General features: G+C 42.2%; 1 protein-coding gene across 1 annotated transcript in view; it reads left to right on the top strand.

Moving 5' to 3' along the window:
* The window catches only part of TCF7L1 (transcription factor 7 like 1), a 70,745-nt gene extending 57,244 nt beyond the window's left edge, over positions 1-13,501 (top strand). Inside the window, exons 5-12 of the mRNA XM_053366766.1 lie at positions 2,956-3,088; positions 3,369-3,471; positions 6,247-6,330; positions 7,288-7,431; positions 8,769-8,928; positions 9,994-10,101; positions 11,053-11,113; positions 12,392-13,501. Of these exons, the coding sequence (XP_053222741.1) occupies positions 2,956-3,088; positions 3,369-3,471; positions 6,247-6,330; positions 7,288-7,431; positions 8,769-8,928; positions 9,994-10,101; positions 11,053-11,113; positions 12,392-12,831 (1,233 nt within the window). The 3' untranslated portion in view covers positions 12,832-13,501. The remainder of the gene's footprint in view (positions 1-2,955; positions 3,089-3,368; positions 3,472-6,246; positions 6,331-7,287; positions 7,432-8,768; positions 8,929-9,993; positions 10,102-11,052; positions 11,114-12,391) is intronic.
* Positions 13,502-14,794: the final 1,293 nt, after the last annotated feature.

Here is a 14,794-nt window from a genome sequence, read left to right as displayed (position 1 = left end):
CTGCATACTTGCACTTGTTGTTGTTGGCATCTGTCTGTCTTGAGACAGCGGAGTGTGCCTCTGGGTGTGAAGTCAAACCACTGTGTTAGCAGCACCAAAGTGACCTCTCTGGGGGGCAAGCCTGGGCAGGGTGTATGGAGGTCCTGGGCTGCCCAGATGACAATACCCCACTTTCAGCCTTGCTGATGTGGTCCAAAGGAAAGCAGAGCAATATGTTTGGCACCAGCTTGGCTGCAGGAGTTGCTAGAAGGAGGCATACAAGGTGCCATCTAGCTGTCTTAGGGACTTCACTCCAGATTTTTATAGGGTTTACTCCTTAGCCTTTTCTTCTCCTGAAGATGTCACACAAGGTAGCAGGTGCAGATTTTTCCTCAGGGTTCCTGAAGGCTTTTTCATGAATGAGTAATAGCTGCAAGGCAGCAGAAGTTTTCCTTCTACCAGATGGGCTACCTTCCCAGGTTGATGAGCCCAATCTGCCCCTCATTTTTCACTACAGCATGTGCAGTTACCTCCTTCTTGACCGTTGGGCCCACTATTGGTCTTGTCTGCTCAATCCACTGGAGCCTGTCTTCGCATACAGGGGAAGTCCCTAACTCACCAAGGGTTTGAGACCCACTGGCTACCCTCACCTGGTTTAGTAGGCCAGTCAAAGATGTTTCCCAGGGTGTGGCTGCTGTTGCAGGCTGACAGTTTCTAGGAGACACAGGTGAGAGCTGAGTGCAGGGTGGGGACCAAAGATGGACAAACTACTCCGGAAGGAGCACAGTGTGCCCCCTAACAGAGGTACTACCCCTCCCCTAAAACCCTTTGCACCCTTTGTCATTAGTAAAGTTGTAATAATAAAATAATCATTAGGAAATTTGTAATAGTATGGAGAAACCCCCATCACAGGGAGATTTCGCAGTAGTTGTTACAGTCATGGCAGTCACCTTGAGCGGCACAATTCTGGAGTTGTGCATGTCTTTTGGCATGGATCCCGTTTCCAAGTACTGCAAGAGAATAGTTACTGAGGGATATTCATTTTGTTTTATTACAATTACTTGATTAGATTACCCTCTCTTCACTCAAAGAGCTTTAGAAACAGCTTTTAAAAATTAAAATGATAATAAACAATGTCAGTAAAATGATTGAAATCATTAAAACAAAACAAACGAAACCTACTGCATAAAAGAAAAGTGAAACTAAATATTTAAAAACATTTGCAAATAAAAGGGCCTTTACTCAGCATTGTAAGGGCATTGTACCAGGACTGTCTTCCTGGACAGAAGCTTCCAAATCAAGATACCACCACTGAAAAGGTCCTAACTTTGGTCACCACCTGCCTTGCCTCCAAAGACAGATGAATATGGTACAGAGTCTGCAAAAACCATCTCAAAACCTAGGCATGTTCATGCAGTAGAAGGTGTCTTTTAAAGTCCTGAGCTACTTTGGATTTTGAGAACCAGTACTGAACTGTGCTCAGAAATGGAGAGAGTTGTTTCAAGACTGGTATATTGTGTGCTGTTCAACCAGTTTTACAGTGTGCTAGTAACTGGAAAGCAAAAGTTCTTCCATCATATTCTATACAGTTTTTGTCAAATGACCCAAATTTTACCAGGAGCAGGTTGATTTAAAGAGAATGAGTATTGCGGGTTATGATCCTCATTTTCTTTTGTAGGTGGAACATTAAAAAAAATATACTTCAGTTCATCTCCAGTTATAAGGAACCTGTATAAAGTTCTTCCCAATTTTTTGTGTCTGGTTTCATGATTTTCTCATGAAATGATTTTAAGGTCTCATTTTGAGTTCTACTCCTGGATTGTGCAGGAGAATTAGGGGATAATCTCCAGAGCAGGCCTGGTACAGATTAGGAAAGGTATGGACAAGTTCAAGAGAATGCCAGTGAGACTCATGAGCAAACTAGAGGAGACACTGAAAGCCAAGAAGGCTTGCACCTTTAAAAAGTGGAAGTCTTGTCCAAGCAAGGAGAATAAACAGGAACACAAACTATGGCAAAGTAAATTTGAATTAATAAGACAAGTGGAAAAAGAATGTATGCAGTTGAACCACTAGATGACAAAAGACTTGCCAGAGGAGACTAGCCAACATAACAAATTTTAAAAGGGAGTTGGGGGAAGCCAGGATATTACAGACTAGTGAGCATAATGTCTGCTTGAAGTACATTGTTGGAAAACATTACAACTAGAATTATTAAGCACACAGGAAGACAAATGTTACTGTGGAAGAATCAGCATGACTTCTACAAAATCCGGTTCATCAAACTTTTGGAATTCTTTGAGAGTATGAACCAAATAAATAGGGCTGATCCAGGATCTGGTAGATGTTATATATTTTGACTTCCAAAAAGTTTTATGACTGTGTCCCTTGCCAAAGCTCCTGAATAAATTTAGCAGTCATGGGATAATGGATTTGTAATTGGCTAAACAGGAAGCAGAGGACAGGAGTAAATGGACAGCTCTCACAATGGAGGGAAGTAAGCAGTGGAGTTCTCCAAGGATATATGTGGGGACTGGTAGTATTTAACTTGTTCATAGATTATCTGGAGTTGGTGGCAAGATTCAGGATTGTGAAAACCTTAGTGGATTGCAAGAGGTCCAGAAGGATCTCTCCAAACTGGGTAATTTTGTCCTTTAGAAAAGAATTAGATTACTGATTTTAGCTGAATAAAACCATTCTTTGCCATTTTGAAAACTTAAACGAAAACTTAAACATTTACTTTATATTTAATACATGACAAAATACTTTGAAATGATGTAGCCCATTTTAGTAGTACACACATCCCTGCCAAGGCTGATAATGGACATTCTACCTGAGAAAAGTTCTTGGATATTATTACAGGAAGTCTGGTATGAATAAAAGTTACTTATTTCTCTTCTCAGCTGACTTTCTCTAAGGTAACAGAAGATTTTGAAACGCAACTAAATTGTGCATTAAAGTCCTGCTTTTCTCTTGTAGTCAAACAAAGTTCCTGTAGTGCAGCATCCACATCATATGCACCCGCTGACGCCACTCATCACCTACAGTAATGACCACTTCTCGCCTGGTTCACCACCTTCCCATCTTTCCCCTGAAATTGACCCTAAGACAGGTGAGTTTTAAGAACGTGTGGAAACACCTGCCCCGGAAAACCCCCACCCAGCATGTGGTAAATTGCCAGATAATTGTTAACTAGATAGTTATGAGAATTGAAGCAGAACAAAGTCAAAAGACGCATGCAAGTTTATTGAACAGTACCGTGTGAAATTCCTGGGGGAAAACATGTTTATATTTTCTAAATTCAGGTAAGGTAGGATTCCAGTTAGAAACTGAAAGTTGGACTGGGGGCATCACAACTGTGTTAACATCCATTGGTTTTTTTCCATCACCAGGAATTCCACGACCACCTCACCCTTCAGAGCTGTCTCCGTATTACCCATTGTCTCCTGGTGCCATTGGGCAAATTCCTCATCCCTTGGGGTGGCTCGTACCACAGTAAGAACCACCAGTTTAAATCTATTCATTTCTTGCTCCCCTGCCCAGTAGGAACGGTTCCTCTCTGGTCTTGTGGAAATCCCCCCCCCCCTTTTTTTAAATAATCAGCGAGCATCTGAAATAAGTTTCTGTTGCAGTTCCATCAAACCACAATCTCTGGTTTTTAGCTCTTCATCTGCTCAAGGGACATCTGTGGTTTTTGCTTTGTTAGGATGAGTCACACGCATAAGGTACTAAACCTTATAGATTAATATGATGAGCTAGATTTTATTTATTTACTTATCACATTTGTATCCTATGCTTTCTTCACCCAGTTGAGTAATTGAGGATTTGAAGGTTCCAAAATTCCCTAGAGCTTTGGAAAAGCACAGACTGGGCCAGCCCAGTCCCTTATTCATGGGGAAAAATGATTTCTGACCATCAAGAGCATTTAGAGACAAAGACTACTTTGCTAAATTTTCACATGGCTAGTGGTCTTTCTATTGCCTTCTACAGGTGTTAATTTTCAAATTACTTATCTGTCAAGAAAGTCATTATTTTCCTGTCAAAAAAAATGTCAGAAGTTGATGTTGGGTGAGGAGGAAGTCACTAGTTTTGTTGAATTAGAATATAATTGTTGAGTAACAAATGTAATTTTCTATATGGAAAAAAGAATAAAATATTATTATAAAAATGTTAGAAGTGACCATTAAGTGGTGTGGTTTTTTAAAAAAATAATAATGGTAAGTTTTGAGTCTGTTGCATCATTTCTTCTATTTTCGATTCAAGCTTTCCCGTGCTCATCCACATGTAACAAAAATGGTACTACTCATGCAGAAGAGGGGGGTATTGGCAGACTCAGGGTTACTCTGAGGTTTGCAGGAATATTAATAAAAAATCTTCAGTGAGGAAAAAATAATCAAGGGAAGGACTCATTGGCCATGGAATATTAACTGACTAAAAGGGAAACAACCTGAAAGCTTGGGGACCAGGGAGAAGGTGGAATTAAATGGAATGGAGTAACTAGAAAGGGAGAAAGAGGCATAGCTTTATGTAAAAGGACAGAATAAACAATTTAGTATGGATATTTCCTCGTTCACAGTGAGAAACTATTTTTAAATGCCCCCAAGAAAGGATATGAGACATGTTCACTTTAAATCAGTGGAGTAATCCAGTATTTTGATGTAGCTGTAACTGAGCGTGTTGCTCAATGGGGAGACACCATAAAGTGTTAAAAGACAGTGCCCTTATTCAGAGTTCCATGAGTATTCTATGCATGTATTCCTTTGCATGTAGGGAACGACCCCCTTCACTGAAGTGAATAGAGTATGTATCTGTGGAAGCTCTGTATGTGTATTGGGCTTCTCATATATTCAAGGAGTCCTTGGCTGGAGGTGATAGTTGCTTTAGCAAGTGTGTTTGGAATAAATTACGTAAGTGTATATATGTGTCAATGTATATGTTCACTTACTTGGTATAATAAGTTTTGTTTGCAAAATTCAGGTTTTCACTTAACTTGTCATTTCGGCCATGGAATGTGGTTGTGGAGAGGATTGAAGTTGAGGTGGGAGGCAAGATGTGTGGTTTGGAGTCTGATGATGAATAGGATCAGCAACACTAACTATATTGAGTATATGGAGAGCTATTTATTTTATTTTATTTTATTAAATTTATTAGTCACTGTTTTACCCAAGTAACTCTAAGCAACTTACAATATATAAACAAACAGCTAATGTATATAAAAGGGACGCGGGTGGCGCTGTGGGTAAAAGCCTCAGCGCCTAGGGCTTGCCGATCGAAAGGTCGGCAGTTCGAATCCCCGCGGCGGGGTGCGCTCCCGTTGTTCGGTCCCAGAGCCTGCCAACCTAGCAGTTCGAAAGCACCCCCGGGTGCAAGTAGATAAATAGGGACCGCTTACCAGCGGAAAGGTAAACGGCGTTTCCGTGTGTGGCTCTGGCTCGCCAGATGCAGCTTGTCACGCTGGCCACGTGACCCGGAAGTGTCTCCGGACAGCGCTGGCCCCCGGCCTCTTAAGTGAGATGGGCGCACAACCCTAGAGTCTGGCAAGACTGGCCTGTACGGGCAGGGGTACCTTTACCTTTTAATGTATATAAAAGCCTTCCCTGGCCATTAATACCATACTTTCCAAGTCAAAACAACTGCCACATTATTTGCAAAAATTATATTTTTAAAAACATTGAAAGCTGTGATTCTCAATAAGAAAAACTGTTGCCTGATAGGAGATTCCATGCATATTCAGTGATTCCATGGCTGAGTAGAATCTTGACAGGCCTCTTGGGCTTCCTGATCAGAAGGTCAGCGGTTCAAATCCCCGCGACGGGGTGAGCTCCCGTTGCTCGGTCCCAGCTCCTGCCAACCTAGCAGTTTGAAAGCACGCCAAAAAGTACAAGTAGATTAATAGGTACCGCTCCGGTGGGAAGGTAAATGGCGTTTCCGTGCGCTGCTCTGGTTTCCAGAGGTGGCTTAGTCATGCTGGCCACATAACCCAGAAAAACTGTCTGCGGACAAACGCTGGCTCCCTCGGCCTGTAAAGCAAGATGAGCACCGCAACCCCAGAGTCGTCTACGACTGGACTTAACTGTCAGGGGTCCTTTACCTTTACCTTTTTAATCTTCTTTTAACACACAAACATTTTCTAGATTGATACTTAAATTCATAGACAGTGATAAAAAATTGTAATTTTGGGTAGTTTTGGATTATAAATGTATTTGGATCTGTGGCTGGCAATTGCATTGAAGAACCTGCTCTTGAATTCATTTTTCTTGTTTGTTTTAGGCAAGGACAGCCAGTGTATTCCATTCCTCCAGGTGGGTTCAGACATCCATACCCTGCCTTGGCTATGAATGCCTCAATGTCCAGGTGGGTTCAAGTAGGAGAAAGAGGCCTAATTCTCACCGAGGTGGTGAACTTATGTCTGGCACCTACCACTTTAGTTGGCAGGGAAGAGCTCACATGGGGACATGCTTTCTCATGAAAAAGAGTTCAGCACATAGAAAAACTGTGTGTCTCTTGCCTTGCATCTTGTTTTCTCTGTGAAGGGTTCCCCCCCCCCCATGGAGGAGCATTCAGACATGTGAGCTCCCACCTACAGAAATGGTTACTGTTCCATGTGTGTGTAAATCATCCATTTTCTCCAGTAGATGCTACTGTCTGTTAGATTGCATGGGGTTGTCATGTCAGCAAAAGGACTGCATACTGAATGGGAAATAAAGCCACAGGGCATAGAGAAACTGGAACACTTTTCAGCCCATGATCCTGTGTTTATACTCAATGGCAATTTTGTACTTGTGGCATGCTGAGCACTGCATGCATTTACAGATAGATGTCTTGACTAACAGTGAGTGAGGCTTGTAAAGGAAAATGAACACATTTTTCTAATAATGAACAGAGATCAACAGAACAGAAATAAATTAGCATTCAAATATATTCAGTATGAGAAGTGTATGGAGTTGCTTCAGAATAAAGGCAAAAAGATAGAATGTACAGGTGTATATTCATTCCCTCCCCCCTTGTAGTTCAAGTGTTAGCTCTGATGACTGTTACATGTGATTCAGTAGGGGCAGTAATAAGTTGATTGTTTATAGTATTGCCTCCTATTTCTGCCGTTGACCTTCTGCATAATCCTTGGGTCATCTGCTTCACTGTTCTCTAGTAGCTTGGCAAGGTACCAAAGAGAGATAGGAAATGTTTAGGACACTCAATATTTTTGGAAAGCAGGGCATGAGGAAATAGGAGCATGAGGATGATGTTTAGAGTCTGAAATGGTTAAGCTTAGAGGTATTTGCTTTCAGCATCTCACTTGCAATTGTGCTCCAGTTTGATGTCTAGCAGGTTTTCTCCTCATATGGTTCCTCCTCCTGGTCATGGACTTCATCCCTCAGGAATCCCACATCCCACCATTGTGTCACCCATTGTAAAACAAGAGCCTACACAACCCAGCTTGAGTCCTGAAGGAAGCTCGTAAGTAATAGTCTAGCCAGGTGCTGCCTGGATACTTTATTTTGTCAGGAGATATAATGGGAAAGGGGCCACTATCACTGTAGTGTAATTATTATTTCTCAATGTACCTTATTTTTTTGAATTTCCACCCCTTCTCATAAGGTCACTACAACTTAGTCTAGCTGTGGAAGTCTGCTACCACTGCCATTTTTTATGCTACACTGTGGGTTTTTCCTCAAAAAAATAATATAATAATTCAGTAGTAACAGGGTCAAATTGTACGGGTCAGGGAAAGCCAGGGCAAAAAAGATCTGTCTATACAAGATGTTTGAAGCAACTGACACATGGCCGAGGCATTCACATTCCAGAACACATATCCTCTTTGGAGGCCCTAATCAAGCAAAGTGGGGTGGGTGACTTGTAAAGAGAGGGCCTTTTGGTGATTGCACCCCAGTCATGGAATAGCCTCCCTAGAGGCTTGCCTCCTCTCTGTTATTTTTGGCAGTAGGTGAAGAGATTTTTGTTCATCCAGGCTGCTGGTTCAGTTAGTTTATATCACAGGATAGCAACCAGCAGGGTTTTGGTCTACATATGTTGCAAGAAGGAGTGTGCATGAACTGGAGCACAAGTTACTCTTCCCATGGAGGTATTGCAAAAGAACTGCATCCTTGTGACAAGTTCTGCCCACATGCACAACCTCTCTGCCCAACTCCAGCTGTAACACTTATTAAATCTTACATATGATTACAGCCATTATGCAGCATGTATTTTTCTTTTGCACCCAAGAGCAAGAATTCTCAAAACATGACTGCTATACTTCACACAGCTAGAGCTCCTAAATGTTACACTTGAGGGATAGGCGACTTGCTGCAAGGGTGCCATTTCCATTGCTAGCGTGCTGTCTTAATTCACAGATATGGAATAAATGGAAAGAGCATTACAATATGCATGTGATCTAACCAACTGACTGGTTTTTAGTAGAGGTATAATCATACCTCTTGTTACGTTCGGTTCAGGTTACGTCTTTTCAGGTTGTGTCGTGCAGCGACCCAGAAGTACTGGAAAAGGTTACTTCCGGGTTTCGCCGCTCGCACATGCGCAGATGCGCAAAATGATGTCATGCACAGAAGTGGCAAATCGCGACCCACAGATGCAGTTTGCATTCTGCTTATGTTGCAAATGGGGCTCCGGAACGGATCCTGTTCGCAACCAGAGGTACCACTGTACTTTGCCTGTTAGAAAGAGCATTCTTCACTCCGAACATCTTATTCTTTGTTGCCTGCACATGGTTGGTAGGAGAGAGCCTGTGGGTTATGACTGGGACTATGGGACAGTAATGAAAGATATTATTATTGCAGAAAAACACCTGTTATTGTGAAGAAGGAGGAGGAGAAGAAACCCCATATAAAAAAACCATTGAATGCATTCATGTTGTACATGAAGGAGATGCGGGCCAAGGTGGTGGCAGAGTGTACACTGAAAGAGAGTGCAGCTATCAACCAGATTCTAGGAAGAAGGGTACAAAACAAATTATTGGCTTCTTCACTCGACAGCTAGGCTACTAGGCTGCATGCGCAGAGTTGGCTTGTAGTTTCATCCATATTCTATTGTTCTTGTGACAATGGATTCTCACGTACCAATTTGCTGAGCTCCTGTAATGGTTTAGGATGTCCAGGAACTGTTCAGGGAACCAAGCTGTTAGAATGTTTGAAGTCCAGCTTCTTGTGGGGAAAGGCAGATTTTTGTCAGTTTGGCCGAGATGAAGACTTTGCATATAAGCCTTAGAGGTTTTGTGGAACAGGCCAGGACAGAGTCCCCAGGGGCAGGGAATCCATTGCAAGATGACTGAAGGAAGGGTGTGGAGGAGGCAGTGGACCAAAGAGAGAACCCGAAGGAAAACTAGGTGTGTGGGGGGCGGGGAGAAACCTGAAGAAAATGGCAGAGGATGCTTGGAACTGGGGCAAATGGAAGCTCTGGAGAAACTTCGCAGTATGGAAAGTCTAGAGGTCCTGTAGGCTATGGGTGGAGGGATAGGGGTGCTGTGGAAAACGTTGTAAGATGGGACAATGCAGGCAGGATTCTGAAAAGTAGGGACCTGTTACAGAGACTGCATCGAAGAAAAGAGAGATCAAAGAGAATATATGACTGAAGCAATATTTCACAGAGGCCCTAGAGGCATGAGGTTTGCATTGTCAGCAGGAAATATGTGGACAAACTAGGAAGGCTGGGCACTGTGTTCCATATATCTTCTGAAGGGCTCCTGTACCTTTAAGAGTTGCACAGAGCAGTCATTCTACCAGTTGTTGCTGCACTGTTGTGATCTGATGATCCTGATGGGAAAGGGAACAAAAAAGCAGGGCGGGGGATGGCTTTCGTATATATATATTTTGGCTACAAGCTTCTAGTTAAAGATGGTTGCGCATATGTAGGCCTTGAGCCAAACATAGCATATTGTTTCAAACTGTGTAGCTATGTAGAAAGGAAAGGAAAGTTTTCAGTCATGTTTTTAGAGAGGGGAGGTGGCACCCCAAATTTCATTAGATGACTTTCTACAGTATCTTTTCTGCTAACCTCATACTTTAGTGGCATTCGCTGTCCCGCGAGGAGCAAGCCAAGTACTATGAGCTAGCCCGGAAGGAGCGACAACTTCATTCTCAACTCTACCCAACTTGGTCTGCACGAGATAACTATGTAAGTTTATAATCAGGGATGTATGTAATCTGTTACATAAAATAAATAATTGGCTCCAGGAAATCTATGCCTATCCCTTTGTGATCATACAAATTAAGCTGCATTTCATGGATTTTGTTGTTGTTGTTGTTAAGTTGCATTTCATGGATTTTGTCACTGTTGTTGTTGCTGCTGCTGTTATTTGAGAGATTTTAAAAAATGGGGAGAGAGAAGTGGAACAAGGAGAAAGCAGAAGAATGATGACAATGTTAAAATAAGGAAATGAAGTATGGGATTAGGTGGCCAATTATGGGATGGAGTAGTTGCAGAGGGGGAAGATAACCCTTGTAGCCAGTGCTATTTTTCTAGAAAAAGAGGTGGCGGAACTCACCACGAACGACTCCCTTGTCCTCTTATAATGGCCGGAACTGAGATCCAGTGAGTTCCAGCTGGAAACAAAACCTTGCTGGTAGCCATCACCTGACCTCTAAGTGTTTACTGAACACTTGCACATACGTTTCCAAGGGTTTTTGTAGAGGGATTAAGCTAACTGCTTTCTAAGCATTTGTTTAATGCTTCCTTGGAACTCCACATTGAAGACTGCTATGACAAAGAACCACTATCCAACTGGCAGCATGCATCTTGAAGAAATTGTCCTTGTGAAGAGACATTTTCTTCAAGATGCATGCTGCGAGTTGGATGGCGGTTCTTTGTCATAGCAGTCTTCTTCCTATTTAAGCAAAAAACAGCTGGATTTCCAAGCATAATTATAACCAAAATAAACATAGTTATGATAGTATGTAAACCTTCTTAATGGCCTAGTATTTCTCTCTGCTGTCTTCCTTTACCTATACTTCACAGTTGTTGTTGTTTTCATTCAAGTTTACAACTCAGAGAAACTCGGTAGTAGTCTTATATTCTTGACTTCCTTTCCTTTCCTTTCACAATTTTTTGTAAATTTATCCCTTTCAGGGTAAGAAAAAGAAGAGAAAAAGAGAGAAACAACCTCAGCAACAAATCCAAGAAACAGGGAGTAAGTACCAATGTCTTGCCCTTCTGTAGTCTGGCCCCAGTCCGTAATGGGCATGGCAGTTCTAATTTTTCCCTCACTGTGAAGGGAAACTGAGAGTCTGGAATTCCTAATATTTGCTGCTTCTTGTCAGTCCCCTCTCCAATCCTTCTAAAATAGAAAGTGAAGTGTAAATTACTCCCATCCTAGGACAAACACTTAAGAACAAGCATTATATAGCTTCCTTCTACACACAGGGATAGCAAAATGCCAACTAGGATTATTAGAGAAGCAGATGGAGGAGGCAGGTGGAGAGGAGAAAAGAGTTAGCCACTGATCAAGTCCCCCCCCCACTTGAATAATGAACAAGATATGCACTTAATATCAAATGGCTACATTTGAACTTTTGAACAGTTGCTCTCAATTTTATCAGTAAGGGCTGCCACTTCCAAATAACTGAGAATCCAAAGAAACCAGATTTGAATGTGGTGCAGAAGCCGGTAATTCCAAACCTTTTAGAGTTCGTGCAAGAACTTCCAGGATCTGTACATTTTAAATTGTAGACCAGTTTTAGCTTTTGTGAGAGCAAAAACTTGTGGCGCAAGCTTGTTTTCTCCTGCTCCAGAAGGTAGAACCCAAATCAATAAGTTACAAGAAAGGAGCTTCCGACTAAACATTGGGAAGAACTCTCTGACTTTACGAGCTGCTCAACAGTGGAATGGACTCCCTCGGAAAGTGGTGGATTCTCCTTCCTTGGAGATATTTAAACAGAGGATGGATGGCCATCTGTCATGGATGCTTTAACTGAGATTACTTCATTGCAGGGGGTTGGACTTGATGACCCTGACGGATCGCTTCCAACTCTACAATTCTATGAGATAAAGCTAAGGAAACTCACAAAATCCCCAAAACTGTCTAGCATCCTTGAAGTTGAATTCAAGGGGCTTTCAGAGTGGCCTTCTAGAGAGTCTTCCAGAGAATAATATTTCTGGTGTTGTGGAAAGACTGCTCTGATGCAAGCCAGTCCCTACACCGGCTTGCAACACTGCCTGGGTATACCTTCTTTCAAATACAGGCGAAATAGGCTTCTGTAGCAGGAACTCCCTCATCTAACCATTTGGCTACTTTTACTACCTGGCCATGGAAGTGGCATTTATCTGCCGCTTAATCTAGCATTGTCAACACAGTAATGCATTTGGAATTGAACAGCCATATGTCACTCATGGGGCAGCCATGAGCAAGTCACTGGGCGTGTAGGATAGAAATTAACCGATTAATAACTTTCTTTTTTGTCACTAACAGATTCTGTGGTGTCAAAGAGCAAGAAGCCTTGTGTGCCATACCTGCCAGCTGACAAATCCTGTGACAGCCCTGCTTCCTCTCATGGCAGCATGTTGGATTCTCCAGCCACTCCCTCCACAGCCTTGGCATCACCTGCAGCTCCTGCTGCCACCCATTCTGAACAGGCTCAGCCTCTCTCCCTGACTACCAAGCCTGAAGCCAGAGCCCAGCTGTCTCTGCACTCTGCTTCTTTCCTGTCAAGCAAGGCTGCCTCCTCCTCTTCCTCCTCTAGCCTGACAAGCCAATCGTCACTCCTCTCGAGGCCCCTTCCATTTGCCTCCATGCCCCACACCGCCCTCCTGACATCGCCTCCTTCCTTTGCAGCCATTCCATCTCCTCAAGCTGCCTTGGCTATGTTGCAGGCCCAGCCGCTCTCGTTGGTAACCAAACCGGCTGAATGAGGAAGAACTTCCATCCCGCCTCCCTGCTGAAGCCACAATTGAGATTACAAAGCAGACAAGCCATTATTGGTCAATATTTGACCCTTTCTGAACTCTTCCAGAAGGTGACTCTTGAGGAAGAAAGTGCTCTACTCTCAGAGTTGTTTTCAGTAGTCTATCTAAAGACCATTTTTTTATTTTTATAAAAAACAGAAACAAAAAAACCCCACAATTTTTTTTTATGAAACCCTGAACAGGATGAAAAAGAAAGAAAGCCAAGCCTTATGTTCCTGTCAGAGCCCCCTGGGCACATGGACTTGTACAGATGGATCATCTCTCAACGGTGTTTGCATGTTTTGTTATATTGCTTTTACTATTCCCCGTTCCCTTGGCCAGGCGAAGTGTTGATTTTACCTACTTGCTCCAGCCATCCTGCAGTGCCATCATTTCTATAAAAGACTTCCAACATTTACTAGAAGACACAATACCAGATAAATACAGCGCCTCGCTGTCATGTTGAGATCTGCCCAGCCTTGGGGAGGCCCCTATATTTTTCTGGAGTGATCCATGAAAATGGCAGGACAATCCACCCTGTTTCCTTACAGAATTATTTTGTGTAGCAGGAAGTAGGGGAAAAGGCTTTGGGGAATCGCCTGTTATTTTAACGAAGGAAAATAAATCTGCATCTTAATTTGCTGTGTGCGAGTGTTCAATGAGAGAGTGACATGAACTTGGAAGAGTGTCCATCCTGTACTCCATTTGCATTCTAGGTGTAGCCTTGATTATTTTTATCCTGTGGACCACTGGCCTTTTTCCTTCTTATTTGCTCTTCCTCTTCTAATATTCCACAACAGTTTTCTCTTCAGCATCTGCATGTCGTAGAGAGATAATGGGTATTTGTCATATCCCTTTCCAGAAGTGATGAACCCCTTCCCCCTCATTCTCAAGAACCACAACTAGGTTACATCCTTCTCCCTGTTTGCTTTGGGCACCACTGTAAATCTCTCTTTCAAAGGCTACATGAAAGGAGAAAGAATTAGTAGAGAATAGGTGCAGTACCCAGGCATGTTTTGGAAAGGTTAGGCTTACCCTCCTCAAGGGTCACTGAATAGATTTTGCCTCCTGGTATTCCTGCAGGTTTTTTTTTAGGAAGCACTAATGAGCCATAAAAAAAAACCAGCTACAGCCAGGTTTGAACCAGTATGAACAGCACTAATAGGTATTTGCATTAGTTTACATTTTATTTATGTAAATAGGAAGATAATGAGCCTGAGCGGTCACCAAGCATTTGAAAGATAATGAGGCTCCAGTAACTACCTGGCAAGGCAGCCTTCTACTGCAAAGCCATAATAGTTTACCATATATGAACTATAACTAAGCCTTAAATAATATGTGCCACATTAGGGAATTTCTCATTTCACCCCGTTTTGCTTTAACTTGCATTATGTCACACAGATTAGTTACCCCTTAACATTCTTTAGACAACATCTTTCATCATACAGACTTGAGTATTAAGCACAAAAAAGAGGATTTCCCTCATGCACACATATGCTGTTTTACATGCTGTTTCATTGGGTATTGGTAGATGTGCTTTATTCTAGATTGTGACTACTCTTTTATTTTATTAATCACTAAATATGGTTACTCAGTTTATGTAATGTAAAACTGTTCTCTTTAAAGAAAGAAAAAATGACTTCAATTTGAATTCCCACTCTTCTTCAACCCTAATAGTATGATCAAGTGAGTAATATATTGCATGTAAGTGCCCCTTAGTAAAATGACACATACACACCCCAGAGCCTAAAATTTATCTCAGTTGACTACAGAAAGTGTGGGTAATTGCATCTAGCCTGGAACTGGCCCAGTTTCTGCAGGCCCTTTTGACAAGCACCTATCCATTAATTACCATTCAAAGTTCGATCCATGGAAGTCTGCAAAGGCTTATCTCTGATCTTAACAATGTAGTCCCGCAACTGCAGTGCTG

This window comes from Podarcis raffonei, chromosome 15, assembly GCF_027172205.1.
Source record: "Podarcis raffonei isolate rPodRaf1 chromosome 15, rPodRaf1.pri, whole genome shotgun sequence".
Lineage (NCBI taxonomy): Eukaryota > Metazoa > Chordata > Lepidosauria > Squamata > Lacertidae > Podarcis > Podarcis raffonei.
Note: the sequence above shows the minus strand (reverse complement) of the source record. Positions and strands in the feature narration are given on the sequence as shown.